This window comes from Hypanus sabinus, chromosome 6, assembly GCF_030144855.1.
Source record: "Hypanus sabinus isolate sHypSab1 chromosome 6, sHypSab1.hap1, whole genome shotgun sequence".
NCBI lineage: Eukaryota > Metazoa > Chordata > Chondrichthyes > Myliobatiformes > Dasyatidae > Hypanus > Hypanus sabinus.
This window is the reverse complement of record NC_082711.1, coordinates 147,859,385-147,883,540: the sequence shown is the minus strand read 5'-3', so window position 1 is coordinate 147,883,540 and position 24,156 is coordinate 147,859,385. Positions and strand designations below refer to the sequence as shown.

The window sequence follows — 24,156 nt, the reverse complement described above, 5'->3', positions numbered from 1 at the left end:
ATATGGACTTTCAGAAGCGATTCAGAATTAGTCATCAGCTAATAGAGGAGCTTGTGGACAACCAGCAGCTTGATATTGACTGGGTGGCAGCAAACAGATGTCAGAGTTAAGGGCACATGTTCAAATTGGCAAACTAGCACTGAGGTTGCAACAATTCAATGTACTTGGATGACAGAACAGAAAACCAGATATTGAATTTGCCTGCCACAAAGACATGCAAAATTGAAAACATTATGGAAGAGAATATTCAATTACAAAGAATTAGTGGTTTAAGCAAAACAGGACTGACAGGACTAGGACAGAAATACTGGAGATCCAAAGAGGATTGGATAAATCATTCAAACATCCTGCACAGGTACAGAAAATAACCAAGCAAATGGAATATTGAGTTTAATATCTATAGAAGTAAAATAAAAAGAGGATGAAAAACTCTTCTAATAAATAGACACATCATGGTTATACCATGCTCTAGGCACTCTGGGAGCTGTCTGCACACAAAACATTGGGAAGGATATTTTGTCCTTGGAAAACAGAAAGCAAATTCATCACAAAATAACCAAATTCAGAAGCACAAACTGAATCCCATGGATTAAATTACAAAGAGAAATGATGCAAACAAAGGTTGTATTTTGTGTCATTTCATAGGTTAAAGGGTTATCTGATGCAAGTTTTCAAGATATTATACAGAACATATACTAAGTAAAGAAAAATATTCCCACTGATTTTGACATTTAGAGTGAAATAGGAGAGTTTAAAAATTGAATACTGTACAGGAATGAGCCCAGTGTACATATGCACACATAAGTATTGGTAGAAGTTTGAATTATTATATTTAATTTTATTAACCAATTGGAATAAGGATTCTTTTTACTAGATAGGCCCTTGGCATTGAGGATGACTTGTTTTACCCTCGTTCTGAGGTGGATGCTGAGGCATTGACAGACTCTATCACAAATTGAGCAGGAGCTGGCTATTAGGGTGAGTGAGTAGGTAGCTTATGAGTTCGTTCTGATGATTGTTCTGTGCTTCTATGTCCTGATGTATGAATCTATAGTTCTCGGTGCCATGCTGAATGCTCCTTTTCTACAAGTCGTGGTCAGGAATTGCCGGGGGTCACTGGGGATGTGGCTTTTTCTCCCCAAGGAGGCGCATATGTGAAGTATCAGATCTTCCAGGTTCTCACTGAATGACAGAGCAGGATCAGGGGACTAATTCTGCATTCATCTTGTGAAACTTGGTTGGTGTTTGCAGAGAAGGGTGGAAGTTTGAAGAGAGACAGAGTCAAAGAGGGAAGAGTGAAAGAGAGGAAGAGTAATGGAAGAAAACCAGAAAGGCAAGTCAGAGAAAGTCACAGAATGGGGATTAAGTGAGTGGGGAGTAATTGATCTAAAGAATCTGTTACAGCAGAACCACACCTGGATCCACAGTGACCTGATAAATTGGCAAAATCATGGTTCATAATCCGTTAAGGCAAGGTTTAATTTAATGTTTCTAAAATCTCAGCATTGAAATTAAATCAATATACGATATATAAATCAATGCAGCTTGAATCCTGATGTTTCTCTTCAGTTTATAGAGATGCCAAAGCAAACAAAGTCCGCACTGGAGAGTAGAACTCAAACCGGAATAATGTTCTCGGTGGCTGCAAGCAGACCTTTCTGGACAATCCTAGGTGTTGACAAAATGAAATGGAAATGCTCAGTAATGGTGAGCTGTTGTCTTTCCTTTTCACTTAAGCATTCATGGAACAAGAGCCCAGCCTTAGTCTCAGTCAGGATGATTCGATGGGATCATGCTGCTTTGGAGCATTAACTGAGAGACGCAGCCAAAGCAATGATGAGAACCAACAGTACCACAGCAATGCAAATTCCTATAAAGATCATTTTCTGTGGGAAGCAAGAAAACAATTAGATGAGGCTTAGCATACAAAACAAATGCAAGAACAAGTAAAACATTCAGAATGCGGTGCAAAGTGCTGACTGATCACAGGGTATATTTTACATGCAGGAACAATCCATTCCAAAATCAGCACAGGACACCAAACATGTCCTCACATCTCTGTGGCAATGTTAGATAATGCTGGATGCCCAAGTGTATTCAATATAAGACTGTGGCAGTACCTTTGATAGATAAGTATCAGTGGGCGCTTACAACGCTTTGGTCCCTTCAAAGCAGCTCAGACATTTCTCCAGTAGACATCTTGAGACCAGTGTACTCTTGCCACAGACATACAAACTGCCACTGTAAAGTGCTTTGTTGTCAGGTTATGAAAACCGACTTTCAGTTTGAATGGACTTAGTGATCAGCTGCAAATGGGCATCGCAGAAGATTTTACTGCTTTCTAGATCTGTTTCCCACAGATCAACGCCCAACACCAATGACTCGGCCAGACAATGCAAAGCCTTTGGCACAGCCAAAATAGCAGGACATGCAAACTGCGCCCATTCTACTTTCTCCAGAGTAGTGAGGTGGTAATCAGGTTTTGCACTGAGCACATGATACACCTTAAGGCTCAGCTTTTCTTAAATAGATCAACCCTAAAAGACACATCTTAACACACAGCAGCCGAACTCCGAGAGAGCATATGGAAGAGCATTGTTTAGCACTGAATTCAGGCAAGAATAATCAAAACCTGGAGTAACTGCGATTCAAAAATAGTACAGAGATTGCGGCAAAATGGTAAACAGATAATTTTGAAGATGATGACTCTGCACCTCTACCTTGCTTTATGCACCTGTGCTGAGCTGTTAACGTCAGCTTGAAATGATGTCATCATAAAAGTCAATGGTTGCAACAGTCACTACCAGCGCTTTTATTTAAAAGCTGAAGCTTCCTTGGGTATTGTAAATCACATGGATGCTTCCATCTCAGGTGTTGTACAACCATCGACTACACTCCTCATACTCCTCAATATTCAGCCTTTCTAGAAACAAAATCCTCAAATGAAAGGCAAAATATTGAAGCCCCAGCATTGGGCTAACGTGGAAAGAAAAATTAAAATGCAGTAATGTTTAAGCACCAAAGGTATACTGACATATAATGTAAACTCAATTCCCTTCCCACACAGTATCCTAGATCAGTAAACGTTTGATCCACATTAACTGTTTCTCTTTTTGCAGATGCTGCCTGACCTGTTGAGTGTTTCCTGCAACTTCTGTTTTTATCCTAGGATATAGAAACATAGAAAATAGGTGTAGGAGTAGGCCATTTGGCCTTTCGAGCCTGCACCGCCATTCAGTATGATCATGGCTGATCATCCAACTCAGAACCCTGTACCTGCTTTCTCTCCATATCCCCTGATCCCTTTAGCCACAAGGGCCATATCTAACTTCCTCTTAAATATAGCCAATGAACCGGCCTCAACTGTTTCCTGTGGCAGAGAATTCCACAGATACACCACTCTCTGTGTGAAGAAGTTTTTCCTCATCTCAGTCCTAAAAGGCTTCCCCTTTATCCTTAAATTGTGACCCCTCGTTCTGGACTTCCCAACATCGGAAACAATCTTCCTGCATCTAGCCTGTCCAATCCCTTTAGAATTTTATACGTTTCAATAAGATCCCCCCTCAATCTTCTAAATTCCAGTGAGTATAAGCCTAGTCTATCCAGTCTTTCTTCATATGAAAGTCCTGCCATCCCAGGAATCAATCTAGTGAACCTTCTTTGTACTCCCTCTATGGCAAGAATGTCTTTCCTCAGATTAGGGAACCAAAACTGCACACAATACTCTACGTGCAGTCTCACCAAGGCCTTGTACAACTGCAGTAGAACCTCCCTGCTCCTGTACTCAAATCCTTTTGCTATGAATGCCAACACACCATGTGCCTTTTTCACTGCCTGCTGTACCTGCATGCCCACCTTCAATGACTGGTGTACAATGACACCCAGGTCTCATTGCACCTCCTCTTTTCCTAATCGGCCACCATTCAGATAATAATCTGTTTTCCTGTTCTTGCAACCAAAGTGGATAACCTCACATTTATCCACAATAAATTGCATCTGCCATGAATTTACCCACTCACCTAACCTATCCAAGTCACCCTGCATCCTCCTCACAGCTAACACCGCCGCCCAGCTTCGTGTCATCTGCAAACTTGGAGATGCTGCATTTAATTCCCTCATCTAAATCATTAATATATATTGTAAACAACTGGGGTCCCAGCACTGAGCCTTGCGGTACCCCACTAGTCACTGCCTGCCATTCTGAAAAGGTCCCGTTTACTCCCACTCTTTGCTTCCTGTCTGCCAACCAATTCTCTATCCACATCAATACCATACCCCCAATACCGTGTGCTTTAAGTTTGCACACTAATCTCTTGTGTGGGACCTTGTCAAAAGCCTTTTGAAAATCTAAATATACCACATCCACTGGCTCTCCCCTATCCACTCTACTAGTTACATCTTCAAAAAATTCTATAAGATTCGTCAGATATGATTTTCCTTTCACAAATCCATGCTGACTTTGTCCGATGATTTCACCTCTCTCCAAATGTGCTGTTATCACATCTTTGATAACTGACTCTAGCATTTTCCCCACCACCGATGTCAGACTAACCGCTCTATAATTCCCCCGTTTCTCTCTCACTCCTTTTTTAAAAAGTGGGGTTACATTAGCCACCCTCCAATCCTCAGGAACTAATCCAGAATCTAAGGAGTTTTGAAAAATTATCACTAATGCATCCACTATTTCTTGTCTACTTCCTTAAGCACTTTGGGATGCAGACCATCTGGCCCTGGGGATTTATCTGCCTTTAATCCCTTCAATTTACCTAACACCACTTCCCTACTAACATTTATTTCCCTCAGTTCCTCCATCTCACTAGACCCTCGGTCCCTTACTATTTCCGGAAGATTATTTATGTCCTCCTTAGTGAAGACAGAGCCAAAGTAGTTATTCAATTGGTCTGCCATGTCTTTGTTCCCTATGATCAATTCACCTGTTTCTGACTGTAAAGGACCTACATTTGTCTTGACCAATCTTTTTCTTTTCACGTATCTATAAAAGCTTTTACAGTCAGTTTTTATGTTCCCTGCCAGCTTTCTCTCATAATCTTTTTTCCCTTTCCTAATTAAGCCATTTGTCCTCCTCCGCTGGTCTCTGAATTTCTCCCAGTCCTCAGGTGTGCCACTTTTTTTTGCTAATTTATATGTTTCTTCTTTGGACTCGATACTATCCCTAATTTCTCTTGTCAGCCATGGGTGCACTACCTTCCCTGGTTTATTCTTTTGCCAAACTGGGATGAACAACTGTTGTAGTTCATCCATGCAATCTTTAAATTGTTGCCATTGCATATCCACCGTCAACCCTTTAAGTATCATTTGCCAGTCTATCTTAGCTAATTCACATCTCATACCTTCAAAGTTACCCTTCTTTAAGTTCAGAACCTTTGTTTCTGAATTAACTATGTCACTCTCCATCTTAATGAAGAATTCCACCATATTATGGTCACTCTTACCCAAGGGGCCTCGCATGACAAGATTGCTAACTAACCCTTCTTCATTGCTCAATACCCAATCTAGAATGGCCTGCTCTCTAGTTGGTTCCTCGACATGTTGGTTCAGAAAACCATCCCGCATACATTCCAAGAAATCCTCTTCCTCAGCACCCTTACCAATTTGGTTCACCCAATCTATATGTAGATTGAAGTCACCTATTATAACTACTGTTCCTTTATTGCACGCATTTCCAATTTCCTGTTTAATGCCATCCCCAACCTCACTACTACTGTTAGATGGCCTGTACACAACTCACACCAGTGTTTTCTGCCCTTTAGTGTTATACAGCTCTACCCATATCGATTCCGCATCCTGCAGGCTAATGTCCTTCCTTTCTATTGCGTTAATCTCCTCTCTAACCAGCAATGCTACCCCACCTTCTTTTCTTTCCTGTCTATCCCTCCTGAATATTGAATATCCCTGGATGTTGAGCTCCCATCCTTGGACACCCTGCAGCCATGTCTCTGTGATCCCAACTATATCATATTCATTAATAACTACCTGCACATTCAATTCAATAGACAATAGGTGCAAAAGTAGACTATTCGGCTCTTCCGAGCCTGCACCGCCATTTTGAGATCATGGCTGATCAACTACTATCAATACCCGGTCCCTGCCTTGTCCCCATATCCCTTGATTCCCTTATCCATAAGATACCTATATAGCTCCTTCTTGAAAGCATCCAAAGAATTGCCTCCACTACCTTCCGAGGCAGTGCATTCCAGACCCCCACAACTCTCTGGGAGAAGAAGTTTTTCCTTAACTTTGTCCTAAATGACCTACCCCTTATTCTCAATCCACCTTGTTTCGAATGCTCCTTGCATTGACACACAAAGCCTTCAGGCTTGTTTTTACAACACTCTTAGCCCTTGTACAATTATGTTGAAAAGTGGCCCTTTTTGCTTTTTGCCCTGGATTTGCCTGCCTGCTGCTTTTACTTTTCATCTTACTACTTTTTGCTTCTACCCTCATTTTACACCCCTCTGTCTCTCTGCACTTGTTGCCATCCCCCTGCCACATTAGTTTAAATCCTCCTGAACAGCAGTAGCAGTTTTGTAGTGTTGTAGGTTTTGTAGGTGTATGGACAATGATTGAAAGTGGGATGTCACCATATTACACGTTGCCATGATCATAAACTGGCATTATAGATTGTTGCATTACTTCAAAGGCTAGTACTTGTACAACCTACAGGCACCTTAATATCAGAAGGAATGCAATGGGAAATTTAAGCTATTAAAATACTTATGCACTGATAATTAAGGCTTACATGTACAAATGGTCTATTTGCAAACTGTTTAGTAATCACATCTGTCATTACCACGATACTGTCTGGCTCTTCTATTATCATCCTTAGAAATCTGATAACAAGCTCAAGCAGCTACACTAGTCTCCCAGAGGAAAAAGGGACTTGTAGTGATTAAGCAACTGCTAAATCCAGGTTTCTACCATCATTTTACTTGTGTAATTTTTTTTACCATTCAGTTTTAATGAGTGTATATTTGTCATTGTTATTCAGATTTTTTTGAGCATTTCTGTTTATAGAACATACAGTAGAGGTAGTTTTACACTACTTGAAAATCAATCTTCCTCTTCCCTCCCACGTAAACCTTCATTTCCCTTCATCCATATGCCTATTTAAAAATCCTCTTCAATTCAATTAAATTAAGGTGATTAGTAGGTTAATTGGTTATTGTAAATTGTCCTGTGATTAGGTTAGCGTTAAATAGGTGGGTTGCTGAGTGGTGTGGCTCTCTGAGCTGGAAGGGCCTGTGTCATGTTGTACCTCTAAATAAGAAAAATAAATGTCCCTAATATATCTGCCTCTACCGTCACCCCTGGCAGCACGTTCCACACACCAACCATTCTCTGAAGATAGATCTCTGACATCCTCACTAAACTTTCCTCCAACCACCTTAAAGTTACACTCCTTCATATTTTCACTTTTGTAGTTGTATTTTAATCACAATTCACATAGTAATTTTAACTTCCTTTTTAAAAGCTTTATTGTTACGGTTTGTTTTTCGCTGAGTAAATTTCAATTAAAAATTCTGAAATTTTCTAGACTATTTTTTTCATCATCAGAATATCCCATTTATATTTTTCAAATAAACACAAGTCTTTTGAAATATGTCTTTCTGACATTTGTAGCATTAGCATATTATCCACCATTCAATATTCTAACAAATATTTTATCCAATTATGATTAATACCTTCATTACTCTTTAAAAAGAATTTCATAAAACAATTTTTTAAGTTTCTTGAGGTGGTAACAGAGGAGATTGATGAAGGCAGGGTGGTCGATATTGCCTGTTTGGACTTAGTTAGGTGTTTAACAAGGCCCTGCATGTTAGGGTGACCCAGAAGTTTAAGGCACATAGGATCTAAAGTGAGGCACCCAATTGGATCCAAAATTGCAAATGCCAAGAACGGAATTTCTTGGTGGCTAAATATTTAAAATCCTATCCCCATTCCTATTCTGATATGTTGGTCCACAGCCTCCTCCTTTGCCATGATGAGGCCACTCTCAGGGTGGAGGAGAAACACCTCATATTCTCTCTGGTTAGCCTCCAACCTCATGGCATGAACATCGATTTCTCTTTCCGGTGAAAGTCTCCCTCCCCCTTTTGCCTTCTTCTATTCCCCACCCTGGCCTCTAACTTCTTCTACTCCCTTGCATATTAGCTTCCCCAGAGCCCCTCCTTCTTCCTTTTCTCCACTGGTCCACTCTCCTTTCCTATCAGATACTTTCTTCCCCAGCCCTTTACCTTTCCCACCTGCCTGGCTTCACCCATCACCTTCCAGTTTACCCTACTTTCCCTCCCCCTACCTCTTTATTCTGGTTTCCTCCCCCTTTCTTTCCAGTCCTGAGGAAGTGCTTCAGCCCAAAACATCAACTGTTTATTCACTTCCACTGATTCTGTCTGACCTGTTGCGTTTCTCCAGCATTTTGTGTGTGTGTGTTGCTTTGGATCTAAAATTAGCTTGGTGATAAGAGGCAGAGGATATTGTCGGAAGGATGTTTTTCAGGATGGAAATTTGCAATCAGTAATTTGCCACAGACACTGCTGCAGGGACCTTTGCTCGTTGTGATGTATAGTAACAAATTGTAAAAATAGCAAGAATGATTTCTATTCAGATGATACTGTAATTGGTGGTGTTGTGGAGAGTGAGAAAGTTGCCTAAGGTCATAACAGTACATAAATCAGATGGGAGAGTTGGGCAGAGCTGATGGAATTTAATTACACCAAGTTTGAGGTGACACATTTTGATAAATACAATAAATGACTGGATATATAATTAATATTAATGAACAAAGACCTAGAGGTCAGAGTTCCCTGAAAGTGTCAACACAGGTCAATATGGTGATGAAGAAAGCATATGACATGCTAGCCTACATTGATTGGTGCACAGAATATTAGAGATTGGACATTATGTGATAACTTTACAACACAATAGCTAGACCACAATTAGAATACTGTGTGCAGTTCTAATCACTACACTACAGGAAAAATGTAATTGCACTGGAGAAACTACAGAAGATATTCCATTGCCTGGATTGAACAACTTTAGTTAAGAGGAGAAAGGAGATGATAGACCCATTCTCCATGGAAGCAATGGAGGCAAAATGACGTGATAGGAATATACGGTTATGAGAGGCATGGATAAGGTAGATAGTGTTACTTAAAGATTCAATTTATGTTCAGGGAAACCTAAAATTTGTTCTGTTTATAAGAGATCAAAAATATACAACTGACTAAGAAACTATCAAGTGTACACTTAAGAAGCGATTCAGTAATGAAAATAAGGGATATTTATTGGTTTTATATTAGGTTACCCAGAGGTGAAGGAGTGGACACATGTTAAATTCTGTATTTTTAATGATAAACATAGTTTGTGGTGTTAATGAAGTATTTTTATATTAATATAATGAATATACCAAATATAATTTTGGGTGGCGGGTCAGAGATGCGTCTCTACCAAAGGTGGTGTAAGGTGCTCCTTCCCTTCACTAGCCTGCAGGTCACCTTTGGTTAAGGTGTAGCACCTGCTTAGCTCCTCCCCTCCCCCTCCACCCTGACTGTAAAGACACTGCCCAGAAGAAGGCCATGGAAAGCCAGTTCTGTAGAAAAATTTTCCAAGAACAATCGCAGTCATGGAGAGCGACAGATGGAAGACCATGATCACTTACGTCGTACAACATGACAGGTGATGTTCATGACTAATATGTCCCTTGGTATACTTGATGAAAAATTAGATTAAACTCTACTCCACAACCCAGTTGGTCTGATTCATTGAAGATGATATTTTATGCATATAAATTCTAACCAGTTTGTGCAGTAAACCAATGAAAGCATACTTTGGGGATAGTTACCTGACTACACCCAAACTTGAGAAAGATGGCAATTTAAGCTTTAACATCTATAGCACACAACAGAATCCGTTTTTTTGATTTTTCTAAGATAAATTGTAGCATATCGAATGTACTTGCATATTACTTCATAATTGACAAGGTGGCATTTCTTTAGCAACACGGAACGGAATACTGGACAAGTGGCTCAAGCAGCATATTTAGAGGCAAAAGGTGTAAGTCAACATTTGGGTTGAGACCCTGCTTCGGGGGTTGCTGACTTTCACCCCAAAGCATCGACTTATGCCCTTTACTTCCGCTGGAGCTGCTTGATCTCCTGAGCTTCTCCAGCATTATTTTCTGTTCCAGGTTTTAGCATGTGCAGTTTCTTTTGTTCTCCTTTAGCATTTATTTAGGTTTCAACTCAATATCCAGCCAACAGGCATGTCACTTTGATCAATGTGCAGGCTTAACAGAGCCTTGCACATTGATCAATGTGACATCCTTGTTGGCTGGAGATTGGGTTGAAACCTAAAGAAATGCTTCAGTGGCATTTGGTCTACTTCTCACCCACGTCAACAGAGCTTACTTTAATTTTAAATATACATATCTTAGGGATTGCTAGCATTATAAAGGTACTGCAATGTTTGCAGTTAAACAGAGAGGACTCAGCTGGAATCAATATATGCTACAGGTGTATGGATTGTGTTGGAATAGATGAGATCATGATAAGTTACTGGTGTTAAGACGATTGTACCAAAAAATTAGGTTAAACCTGAGGAAGGCTAGTATAGGATGTTAAAAAATATAAAGATTTTGCATAACAAGGCACAAACCAGATGTGCTCTTTTTGTTATTACACTAAGAATTTTCCTTACATTAAACTCTTACATCTGCTGAAGATGCTTGATACTATACAAGCCAGGAAAGTGGAAAAATAAAACAGAATCTGGCTGCTGAGTGTGCTGACTTGTTGGGCAGATCACACCGGAGAGATTTTATTTCATTCAGTTCAGGTAAATTACAACAGAGTGTGTATCAGGCTAGGTTTATTTATAGGAGACTGCATTGGTATTGATCTGACAAGGACATATTGAATTCTCTGCTGGGAGAGATCAGAGGCTTGAAATGCATATTATAAATAAGTAATACATCAGGTTATATCTCATTGATTTGTATTGGAGGTGTATTGCATACTAAGATCTATCATTTATTTGAATATTAAATAGATTAGATTGGGACACACAAAATGTTGGAGGAACTCAGCAAGTCTGGCAGCAGTTATGGAGGGGAATAAACAATTGATGTTTCAGGCTGAGACATTTAATCAGGACTGGAAAGGAATGGGGCAGAAGCTAGAGTAAACAATTGTGTGGGGGGGGGGGGTGAGAAGGGAAGGAGAACAAGCTGCCAGTGAAACCAGGTGAGGGGGAAGGTAGGCACAGGGGAGAGGGGGGCAATAAAGTAAGAAGCTGGGAGGTGATATTTGGAAGAAGTAAAGGGTTGAAAAGGAAGGAATCTGATAGAAGAGGACAGTGAGCCATGGAGAAAAAGGGACGAGGGGCACCAGAAGGAGGTGATGGAAAGGTGAGGAGAGGAAAAGGGGCAGAAGGGAACTAGAATGGGGAATGGAAAACAAGAGTGGTGGAGGGAAGATAAATTACCAATTGACGTTCATGCTACGCAGGTGGAATATGAGGTATTTCTCTTCCGACTTGAGCGCCGCTGAGAAATTACCATTAACATGATGTACACATGATAAATTACCTTGAATCGATTGCTCTAACGTCTGGTAATTTCCCCCCTCCCCCTTTTTCTCCCAAGATGTCCTCTGTTTATTCCCCCATACAGAAGCTGCCTGACTTGTTCAGTTCCTCCAGAATTTTGTGGGCATTGCTGCAGATTTCCAGCATCTGCAGAATCTCTTGTGGTTTTTATTACAGTAGGATAGCTTGCACTAAGGACATATATACAGGAATAAGTAGCGTTGAGTTAAATACTGTTAATATTAGCAGAGTCTCAAGATAGCTAGTAAGAGGAAAGTGAAGCTTGCTTCCCATCCCCCACTCCAGTTTTCCACCATGTCGTGAAATGATTATTAAGTCAGTGCACGCAAAGTTCAGCTCTGAAATTCCACAAATCCTTCTGCAAATAGAGCTGGCACAACATCGCGTTACATTAGCTTGCTAAGTGACAGATGGGGCACTAAGTGACATCGGAATATGAATGAATGGCTGGTGTTTGATCAGAGGTACAAATGAAAATGGTTTCTCAGAGGAACAAGTGAAAGATCCACAGAATACAGTAAGTGTAACAAGAAGGGCATATACTTCTGTTAGGACTTCAGATTGGAAGGCTCTACCTTTCCTTTTGTAACATTTTTATCTGATATGGGTGACAGGTCAGCTGATGTACACTGCGTTATCCACATCACGTACTAGTTATAACAGACTGTGCCTCAGTGTGTGTTATTGTGAATAGATGGCCATATTCACAAAGGCAAGGTGTTAGCATCATCCTATTTTCCTATGCGTGGTTGAGATTTCAGTTCACATTCTTCACTTAGTTCTTAGTTGCGCCTTTACAGTATATAAAGATGTTCTGTGTTTGTGGCGAACTACATATACCTGTCTGGACACGCCCCCCCCCCCCCCCCCCCCCGCTGACTGCTCCTGTGGCTCCTCCCACAGACCCCAGTATAAAGGCGATTGGAGGCACTGCTCCTCCCTCAGTCTCCAGGATGTTGTGTGGTGGTCTCTTGCTGCTGACAGTGCTTTCTTCCAGCTAATAAAAGCCTATCTCTCGCCTCACGTCTCCAAGAGTTATTGATGGTGCATCAATGTTATTACATTGTGTAGCAAATTGCTTAACAGTAGTATCGCCCAGGGCAAGCAATATTAATGAGGTGAAGAAAATGACTGGAAGACATCGTGTAAATTATGGTCTGAACTACATGTTAAAGAGATACAACGCACATGGCACTGGATCAAAAGCTCATGTACTTGATAATTTTTTTACCTGTGTGTCAGGAATGTTCTTGTTTCTCATTTATAAATTTCCAATTCCACCTTTTGAACATGTGAAAAGTCATGCCGCAACATAATACAATATATGTACTTCAGAACAGCTGAAGTTCCCAAGAAAATAATACTGGGTACATTTCTGTGAAAGATCTTCAGACCTAAAGCCAATTATGTTGCATGAAGAGTTTGACCCTTTTAACACTGGCCCTAAGGCCAGTGATATTGTTTATAAAATACATGAATGTTATTACAGCATGGGACAGCCTCGGTGGGAAGAATCTTGACCAGCCGCTGAGTGACTACGAAAGACAATTACACAATGAGATGACTGTGGGACTGAGAAGCACTTCTGTACTGTACATACAGCCTGTGATGGAATGATGGGAAATACAAAGAGGTCATCCATACACATGCAGCGCTAGTGACACACGTTACTCACCCGTCGCGCTTTACTCTGGTACTTAACAGCCTTTTTCGTGTCAGACACTGCCCTCTCTACGTAGTCAACTGAGTGCTCAACGTTGTATTCAATCCTGTCTATCATCTCTCCCTGGGCATCGAGGAAAGAGCAGAAATGCATGAAAATAACAATGTGTTTCAGATGCCATCAGGTCCCGTCACTTACCCGTCTGCTGGCACTCTGAGAATTAGCTGCTTTTTTTGTGTTGTCCTTTGCCTGTCCAATGTAATCTGTTGCAATGGCAACGTTCCTCTCAATACTGTTGACCACATCACCCTGAAAGAGAAGGAAAACGATTCACATTCCTGAAACGTGTTCTATATTCCAAGGAATTATGTCAAAAGTATGACCCTTTTCCTCAATTCCTCCTCCCATACTTGACAAGTATCTCTTCTAGGGGATCATGTGAAGTCTGAAAGAGGTTTCCCGCTGGAGTCCTGCAGTGATCCATGCCTGTTGCAAAGTGCATTTTCTTTTGCCTTGTGTGCTCACTAATGGCTTAACTGAATAGCAATACAGTACAAAATTATTGTCCTACAACAGAATAATGAGGCACTTATTCTCCCTGCTGTTTGCTCATCACACCACATCCGAGGTGCTGAGGGAGTTAGGAGTCCTTGTGCAAGACTCCCAGAAGGTTAATTTACAGGTTGCGTCTGTGGCAAAGAAGGCAAATGCAATGTTGGCATTTATTTCAAGGGGAATATAATATTAAAATCAAGGATATAATGCTGAGCCTTTATAAGACACTAGACAGGCTGCACTTGGAATATTGTCAACAGTTTTGGGCGCCACATCTGAGAACGTGTTGTCATTGGAGACAGTCCAGAGGAGGTTCATGAGGATGTTTCTAGGAATGAAGGGGTTAACACATGAGGAATATTGGCATCTTTGGGCTGTACTCAGTGGAATTCAGATGAAAGTGGGGGGATCTTATTGAAACCTACTGAATGTTGAAAGGACTAGATAGGGTGGATGTGGGAAGGATGTTTCCTTTGGTGGGAATAACCAGACTTAGAGGGCACAACCTCAAAATTGAGGGGTAACCCTTTAGAAAGGAGATAAGGAGGAATTTTTTTTTTAGCTAGAGAGTGGTGAATCTGTGGAATGCTCTGCCACAGACTGCGGTGTAGGCCAAGTCCATGTGTATATTTAAGGTGGATATTGATCATTTCTTGATCGGTCAAAGCATCAAAGGATATGGCGAGAAGGCAGGGGTATGGGGTTGAGTGGGATCTGGGATCAGACATGACGGAATTGCAGAGCAGACTTGAAGGGCAGAATGGCCTACTTCTACTCCTATGTCTTAAGGTCTAATAACACCCACATTTGTTGAAATCACCCATGGTACTGTATAGATTTGGTTTTCAATGTTACAGATTATCTTTTTTCTTTCTGACTGAAGCTATACAGACTTTCATCTTTGCTGTTTTGGGCTTCTAAACTGGAATAAATTTCCCCTGGAAATTTCTCTGCAGATCACGGGCCTCTGTAAATATTTCTCACCTTCCACAATATTCTCAGATGCAGAGTCCATGAAAAAGAAGCAAAGAGTCTACCTATGCATTTTCCTTCTAATAGTTCAAAACCCTCCGTGAATTTTTACCCTGTCCACCAATCCCAAAGGTGTGCATGCTCCAAAAATAGTGATAGCTTTATCCAGCAACTCTGCTGCCAGGGTAGGGGATGCAGAGTACAGCTAGGCCAAGAAACCAAACGATCTCGTAGTGCTACACCTGCACTCTGTTGGCTGTGTTACCACATTTAAACAACCCAAGGTCATGCACATGGTTGGACGAACATGCAATCATGCAAGCTGCACTGTTACTGCATGCTACAGACATAGGAATATATTACCTGCCGGCCTCCACCATCCAGTCCAGGGTATTAGCAGCAGGAGAAAATAGAGGCTGTTACCGGCGTAGGAAGAACAGGCTCACAGTGAGAGCCTCGCAGTGAAAATGTGAATGAATGCAATAGAGATCTCTATTGCAACACATATTACGACTTTCCTTTAGTTGACTCGAATTCAGTTTTTCACAAGCTGGAACTGCTGTTGGTCGGGATTTTGGAGAGTTGTGGGTAGTAGGTGAGGGGAAGGAGAGAAGGAGGGTGGGGACTGAGAAGAGTTTGGAAGTGGTCATATGAAGTGATCAGTAAAAATAACCGGTGGGGGTCAAACAGTGGTGGGGTGAGGCTGCTTCAACAGTGACTGGGGCTGGGTCAAGCAGCAAAGATCCTGCCAGGGAATCTGCCCTGGGCAAACTTGGGTCTGTCAGATATTATAGAGCTTCACCATTTCTCCATCAAGGCCCCTCTTGAAGGAAAAGGGGTGGTAAAAAATGTTGTCTCAGAGACAAAGGGTTCAGAGTCTGGCTGTGGGAAGAGCCATGACTATGTTCAGGTCTAAATGCTCATTTAAATAGCAGGACAGGATGCCTCTTTCTGTTGTCTTTAGTTTAGGAGTCAGGGAGGTAAGTGCACCACTTCTTTGAGGAACAGATAGCAAGGTCATGATGGAAGAACCAATTACCTTCCCAGCTTTGAGTGGTGGATTGGTGGCTGTCTGCTTGGAGCGCAGAATGCCTCTTGTTAACAATGAGACAAACTCTCTCTCCGGCATGTGTAAACTCAAGCAGCCCACATGACCTCAAGACCTCGTTGTGCTACCACTACGCTACCAGGGCAACAAGGTAGCCTAGTGATAGGCACAATGCTTTACAGTACTAGAGACCCGGGTTCAATTCCTGCCACTGCCTGTAAGGAGTTTGTATGTTTGTCCTGTGACTGTGTGGATTTCCTCCGGGTGCCTCCGTTTCCTCCCACAGTCCAAAGACGTACTGGTTGGTAGATTAATTGGTCTTTGTAAAGAAATTGGGCTAGAATGAACCCAGGGATTGCTTGGGGGCATGGCTTGAAGGACAGGAAGGCCCAATCTGTGTTGCTACTTAGACATGGCATTGGTTACCAGAGAAACCGAGGAAGAATGTTCAGGGAATTCTGGAAACTAAACACATGGTTAATGGGTTCCACAAAACTCAGTGACATTCAGGACTGAATTCTGTAGATTTTTGGAGGGATGTGGGTTTGGGTATGAGAGCAGGCAGTCATTATCCTAGTGGAGCAGATTCAAGTTAATATATAACAACTCTTGCTTCTGTAATGCGATTAAACTGAGATTAACCTTTCTACTTAACTTCAGCATGTTGAATACAAGAACATAAGTCACTGAACAATGGCATCAAAAACAGTGTAAAAACAGACATGTGGACATAAAAGTTCTTGTCCGATCAAAGATATTATGGCAGTTAAAATCATCAAGAAGATAGAATGAGAAAGTTCTATTTTAATTCACCACACTATCACTGACCATGCCGGAACTTTCCCCTGTGTAGATAACAGAGTCAAGGTGAAATGTTTCTCTGTTTAAGTTGCATCTTACCTGGCTTTCCACCAGCATTGCCATGTCCATGAACATATCGTGCAGTTCCCGGATACAGTTCTCCAGTTTGATGATCTCATGATGTCGTGTTTCAATCTCATTAAGTGCCTGCTTCGTGATATTGGAATCCATGATGATCTACAGGGAGAGAAAGTCATGCAGAATCAGCTGGTCATCCAGTCTTCATTATAACACTTTCGAGCATGGCCAGGATTCTAGGACAAATCCTAGGATTCACTATTAGATGATTTAGAATCAAAGACTGCAACATGATCAGAAAAATATTATATTTACATAGCTTGAATTTTACCATTCTATCAGGACTTGCACATGTCATCTCTGTCTGCCTTGGTATGGGGCATAGTATTTTTAAATCACTTAGCATCAGTTTCTTTTATTGATTGTTTTAGCAAGTTTACATTCCCGGAATTCAGTGAGTGAGATTCTCAATAAACCAACAGTCCTCATGAGGTGACATCCTTAAGAGCAATACATCTTTACCCCTTGTGAAGACTGCATCACCATTCACCCACTTATATATAGAAAGTTTTCTGAAACTATCAGACATCCCGAGCATCACATTCCATCAAATGACAAAGTTCAAAAGTTCAAAGTAAATTTTATTCTCAAAATACATATATGTCACCATATACAATCATGAGATTCATTATTTTTGTCAGCATACTCAACAAATCAATAGAATAATAACCGTAACAGAATTAATGAAAGACCACCCAACCAGCATGCAGATGACAACATAATACATAAATACATAAAGAAGAAATGATAATAATATTCCATGGGAGTAGGCATGGAACATGAAGATGGCACTACCAAACGCATGTGACACCTCACTGGTAGCTAAAATGGCAGGAAATTTGACTAACAACATCAATAAAAACACCTTTTCTGAGGTAAATTGTGTTAAATTATCACTGCAAACAACGAGGGGGTGAGTGATGATGAGGGGATGTAGAATAGATGCAGATGGAGTGAGCGAATCAGAGAGAAGAAGTTGGGGCAGAGGAGATTTGATGCCCATGCAGCTGGTCCAGGCGTGAGGTTCGATTGCTCTATGTGCCAAGCTGATTTGAAGAGCTTGAGAACAGCTTGGGCAGCAAAATCTAGGCAAAGAGCGAGTTGCTAGGTGGCGTGGTCTAGGCCCCAACCCTTTGCAGCAGCTGGGTCCTAGTGCAAGGTACAATCCACCTATCAAACATTTTAAACACCAGCCCAGATCAGAGGTGAAAGCTGATTTTGCTCGCTCCCTACGATGGTCACTCTTCTCTCCATGGCACTGAGGCTATGAAGACTGCCCCAGCTGCTGTGCTCCATCCCCGTTAATGTGATGAACTAACAAGCGAGGCCTTGGGCCTACTCTGGGCTGCTCTGGAGTTTGGATCTGAGAACTCAATTTAACTCAACGTTGTTGTTTTCTTCAATTGTTTGCATGATATGTGTTTCTTTTTCTTATTTTTGCAGACTGGGTGATAGTCTTTTCATTTTTTTCCTCTTAAATGATTTCTTTTGGGTTTCTTGCTTTGTGAGAGAACAAATCCCAAGGTTGTATAATTCATAAATTCTTTGATAATATATCTGCTTTGAATCTTTGAATCATGAATCTAAATAAATAAATATGCAATAAATATCACGAACATGCAATGAAGAATCCTTGAAAGTGAGTCCATTGGTTGTAGGGAGATTTCAATGATGGGGCAAATGGAACTGAGGGAAGTTATCCTCTTTGTTCAAGCGTGAATGCCAACAGCGCATTCGCCTTCTTCACCAGTGATTCAACCTGGAGGTTAACCTTTAGGGTATCCTGCACAAGGACTCTCAAAACCTTTTGCATCTCTGCTTTTTGAATTATCTCCCCATTTAAATAATAGTCGGCCCGTTGATTTCTTCCACCAAAGTGCGTGACCGTACACTTCCCAACATTGTACTTCATTTGCCACTTCCTTGTCCATTCCCTTAAACTACCTAAGTCTCTCTGCAGGCTCTCTGTTTCCTCAACACTACCTGCTCCTCCACCTCTCTTTGAATCATCAGCAAATTTAGCCACAAATCCATTAATTCCATAGTCCAAATCATTGACATACCTTGTAAAAAGCAGTGGTCCCAACACCGACCTCTGTGGAACTCCACTAGTTACCGGCAGCCAGGAAGAATAGGATCCCTTTATTCCCACTCTCTGTTTTCTTCTAATCAGCCAATGCTCCACCCATACAGGTAACTTCCCTGTAATTCCATGGGCTCTTATCTTGCTAAGCAGCCTCTGTGGCACCTTGTCAAAGGCCGTCTGAAAATCCATGACACCACATCTAATGCATCTCCTTTGTCTATCCTGCTTGTAATTTCCTCAAAAAATTGCAGTAGGTTAGTCAGGCAGGATTTTCCTTTCAGAAAACCATGCTGGCTTTGGCCTATCTTGTCATGTGCCTCCAGGTACTCCATCATCTCATCCCTAACAATTGATTCCAACAACTTCCCAACCACTGATGTCAGGCTAACAGGTCTATAGTTTCCTTTCTGCTGCTTCCCACCCTTCTTAAATAGCACAGTAACATTTGTAATTTTCCAGTCATCTGGCACAATGCCAGAATCTATTGGTTCTTGAATCATTGTTAATTGTGGAAAGAAAGCCCAGCAGCGTCTCTACTTTCTGTGAAGGCTGAGGAAAGTCCTTCTCCCACACCCCCATCCTCATCACATTCTACAGGGGTTGTATTGAGAGCATCCTGAGCAGCTGCATCACTGCCTGGTTCGGAAATTGCACCATCTCGGATCGCAAGACCCTGCAGCGGATAGTGAGGTCAGCTGAGAAGATCATCGGGGTCTCTCTTCCTGCCATCACGGACATTTACACTACATGCTGCATCCGCAAAGGAAACAGCATTATGAAGGACCTCATGCATCCCTCATACAATCTCTTCTCCCTCCTGCCGTCTGGGAAAAGGCTCTGAAGCATTCGGGCTCTCACGACCAGACTATGTAACAGTTTCTTCCCCCAAGCTATCAGACTCCTCAATACCCGAAGCCTGGACTGACACCTTGCCCTACTGTCCTGTTTATTATTTATTGTAATGCCTGCACTGTTTTTGTGCACTTTATGCAGTCCAGTGTAGGTCTGTAGTCTAGTGTAGCTTTCTCTGTGTTTTTTTATTATTATGTAGTTCTATTTTTTTGTACTGTGTCATGTAACACCATGGTCCTGAAAAACGTTGTCTCATTTCTACTATGCATTGTACCAGCAGTTATGGTCGAAATGACAATAAAAGTTGACTTGACTTGACTAATGCCTCCGCAATCTCTCCAGCTACTTCCTTCAGAACCCAAGGGTGCATTCCATCAGGTCCAGGAGATTATCCACCCTCAGACCATTAAGTTTCCTGAGCACCTTCTCAGTCGTAATTTTCACTGCACGAACTTCACTTCCCAGACACTCTTGAATGTCCGGTATACTGCTGATGTCTTTCACTGTGAAGACTGATGCAAAATACGCATTCAGTTCCTCTGCAATCTCCGTGTCTCTCATTACGATACCTTCAGCGTCATTTTCTACTGGTCCAATAACTACCCTCAACTTTCTTTTACCCTTTATACACTTAAAAAAGCTTTTAGTATCTTCTTTGATATTAGTCACCAGCTTCCTTTCATAATTTATCTTTTCCTTCTTAATGACCCTCTTAGTCTCCTCCTGCAATTTTTTAAAAGCTTCCCAATCCTCCATCTTCCCACTAGCTTTGGCTTCCTTGTATGCCCTCTCTATTGCTTTTACTTTGGCTCTGACTTCACTTGTCAGCCGCAGTAGTGTCTTCTTCCATTTGTAAATTTTGCCTTATTTGGCATATATCTGTCTTGCACTTCCCTCAATTTTCACAGAAACTCCAGCCATTGCTGCTCTGCTGTCCTTCCTGCTCGTGTCCCTTTCCAGTCAACTTTAGCCAGTCCCCCTCTTATGCCATTGTAATTTCCTTTATTCCACTGAAATACTGACATTTAGCTTCTCCTTCTCAAATTTCAAAGTGAACTCAATCATATGTGATCACTGTTCCCTAAGGGTTCCTTAACCTTAAGCTCTCTTATCACCTTTGGATCATTGCACAACACCCAATCCAGTACAGCCAATCTTCTATTGGGCTCAACAATGAGCTGTTCTAAAAAGCCATCCCTTAGATATTCTACAAATTCTCTCTCTTGAGGTCCAGTACTGACCTGGTTTTCCCAATCCACTTTCATGTTAAAATCCCCAATGATTATCATGGATATTGCCCTTCTGACACACCTTTTCTATCTCCTGCTGTTTGAGGCCTGTATACAACTGCCATTAGGGTCCTTTTACCCTGGCCATTTCTTAACTCACCCCTTAGAAACTCTATACCTTCTGATTCCTTTGTCTTCACATCCAGACACCTTTTAGCATCATTTTTCAGCTCTTCATTTAGTTTCTTTAGTATTAGTATGTTTGTTTGTACTTTAAATAAAGTGAAATCTTAGAAATAAGACTGCTCATCATTCCTGACTCCTGGAAGAACAGAAAATAAACAGAGATCCAAAATGACCAGGTGCGGATGGATAGGACAGTAAATACCTCTACTGGATTAATTCTGCTTTGATGAACAGGACTCAGTGGAAAACTTTCCACTTCATCAAGTATACTCCAGTTTTCTAGTTAGAGTTAGTGGCAAATCGAAAGCACAAATCCCCTGCACTATAGACAAGGTGTTGTTAAGACTCATGGATTTTGCTGTGTCAAAAGCACACAGCCATTTATTAGTACTTAATTGTATATGAATTGAATGGATTAAAACTGGCCTTTTCTCTAGCGTGCAGTTCAGAAGGACCATGCCATTGACATGTCAGATGGATTTTCAGGGACAAGAATGTTCTGGGAGCTTGTTGAGATAAGTTGTTTAATTCTCCACTACTCTTTGTTCACAATGTGACACAAGACTGGATCATTTTGATGCTTTTAATGAGATCACTGAGCACTATCTGTTCAGCATGCACCCCATTCCTGTGTTGGAGCTTCACTACATTGGTGTCTAGTTTTCACTGTTCCTGTCTGAATGGTAAAGGTAGAATGAAGTATGTTGGCGAACCTTAATTCTACTGTTGCAAATGGCCACCGGTGCCTCGTAGATGCAACTCATAATTGTGAGCCCATTTGTTCTTAATCCAAATAATTACACATCTAATGCAAGGTGAAGGTGGGACTTAAACTCCGTGAGGCTTTGTATGGTCAGTTCTATCGACTGTTACTGAAATACCTGTGGCAGATATATTAATCACAACATGTGCAGGTATGTTTACCCTGAGGTTTTCTATTCTATAGTGGCGAGCTGAATAAAACTATAATAATCATTCATGCTTGAAACAACACATTCTGAATATATTCTTTTCCCTTCCTATCCTCAGCAGTTCTTTGACTGCTAGTGGAGTTCTGGAAGAATTCTGAACTCATCAGCAGAGACTCATTACCATGAGGTTTCCATACCAATATTTGACTTTGTGGAGAATTACAGGACAATGGGTTCAATGTTGATGTCGCTTGGAATGTTTCTCCAAAATGCATACAACTGTGTCATCATCCCGGTTACTCTGCTCAAGAACCATATGGAGGAGATGGGATATTGGCTGGAAGTCTTGTCTCTGCACACATTTCCATGATAGGTTATTGTCTGACTAGTTTGTGGGATCGCATTCCCAATTCAGATAAGGGGCCCAAATGCTTATGAGCATGGTTGGGCATGCCTTATTTCCCACAATCACAGTCCCCAGATTGATGAAGAGTCAAAAACTCAATTTTATTCAAATGTTCAGTGATAAGACAGGAGAGTGAGGTTGAGAGGGATAATAAATCAGCTATGATGGAATGGCCGAGCAGACTCAAAGGGCAAAAGCCCGAATTCTGTTTGAATTTGAATTCTGAGTAGGGAAGATTCAAACGAGAGGACATGAGTTGAGAGTTACGGGGCAAAAGTTTAGGGGTAACACGAGGGGGAACTTCTTTACTCAGAGAGTGGTAGCTGTGTGGAACGAGCTTCCAGTAGAAGTGGTAGAGGCAGGTTCGATTTTGTAATTTAAAAAAACAATTGGATAGGTATATGGACAGGAAAGGAATGGAGGGTTATGGGCTGAGTGCAGGTAGGTGGGACTAAGTGTTCGGCACGGACTAAAAGGGCCGAGATGGTCTGCTTCCATGCTGTAAGTGTTATATGGTTATAATGTAATACGGACATATAGACTATGGACTTCATCATCATCTTCAGTTTGGGGACTGTGATTGTTGGAAGTAAGGCATGTGTCTACAAGGTGCAGACACCAAACTTGTTTACACTGCTCCAAGCATGGATGAAATTACGAAAAAATGGAAATCCATAACTGGATGTAAAATGTATTTTTTTAAAACTTGTGGTTCAATAAAAAGTTATAGGGAAATGAATCTGCCATCCTTAGTTGCCGTGGCTTCAATGTAACTCCAATAATGTAACTGATCCTCAAATGCCCTTTGACAATGGACTAGAAAGCCACTCAGTTATTTAAAAGCCTACAAACATTTTACATCCAAATTATGGGATTCCATTTTTTCATAATTTCACCTATGTTTGGAGCAGTGTGAACAAGTTTGGTGTCTGTATCTTGTAGTGAAGCATAGATTAATTTCTGAATGACACTGTCATCCTACAAGAAGAGATTCAAATGGGACTGTATTGTATAGAGTGGAAGAATGAAATCTATCTCACTATATCAGGATTGGGGTAGAATTCTGACAGATACTGAATAGCGTGATGGATAATCACTGGGCTAGGGGGCCTTTTTTCTGAAAAGTTCATCTTTCTAAAAGAGCAATTGTAACTTCTCAAGATCAAAGGGTTGTTATTGAGTAAGACAAACTTTCAACCAATATTCTTTGTTCATCTTCTTCTTGTAATCGGGAGCCAGTTTTCAGTTCATAATGTAAATGGCAAGCAATAATCAGTCTGAAGTTAAAAGGACAGCTTTGCAAACAAATGCACTGGCTATAAAACACAGGATGTTGGTCCACATAACCTGAGCTGATTTTCCAAGATTTGCAGTATAACACAATGAGGTTATTTAATTTCAAATCAGACAACACTGGCTAAGCTACTTATTCAAATAGTAAGGAACTGGAGCTGCTGCTCAGTTACCTTTGGCTCAAATGGAAACGGAGGAGGTGATAGATAGGAGCTGCGGGGAGGTTTATCCTAAGTTGGAGGAGGCAGGCAAATGGGAGAGGGAAGGGAAATAGGCAGTGGGTACAGAGTACCCCTGTGGCCACTCCCCTTAATAATAAGTATACTTTTTTGCATACTGTTGAGGGGACGACCTACCAGCCCTCTGGCACTGAGACTGGTGCTGTGGC

The 24,156-nt window shown here is 41.2% G+C and overlaps 1 protein-coding gene across 1 annotated transcript in view; it reads right to left on the bottom strand.

Moving 5' to 3' along the window:
- Positions 1-639: 639 nt before the first annotated feature.
- LOC132395096 (syntaxin-1A-like) overlaps positions 640-24,156 on the bottom strand; it is a 282,164-nt gene continuing 258,647 nt past the window's right edge. Inside the window, exons 8-10 of the mRNA XM_059971402.1 lie at positions 16,767-16,904; positions 13,490-13,600; positions 640-1,886 (exon numbers count right to left, since the gene is read on the bottom strand). Coding sequence (XP_059827385.1) covers positions 1,809-1,886; positions 13,490-13,600; positions 16,767-16,904 — 327 coding nt within the window. The 3' untranslated portion in view covers positions 640-1,808. The remainder of the gene's footprint in view (positions 1,887-13,489; positions 13,601-16,766; positions 16,905-24,156) is intronic.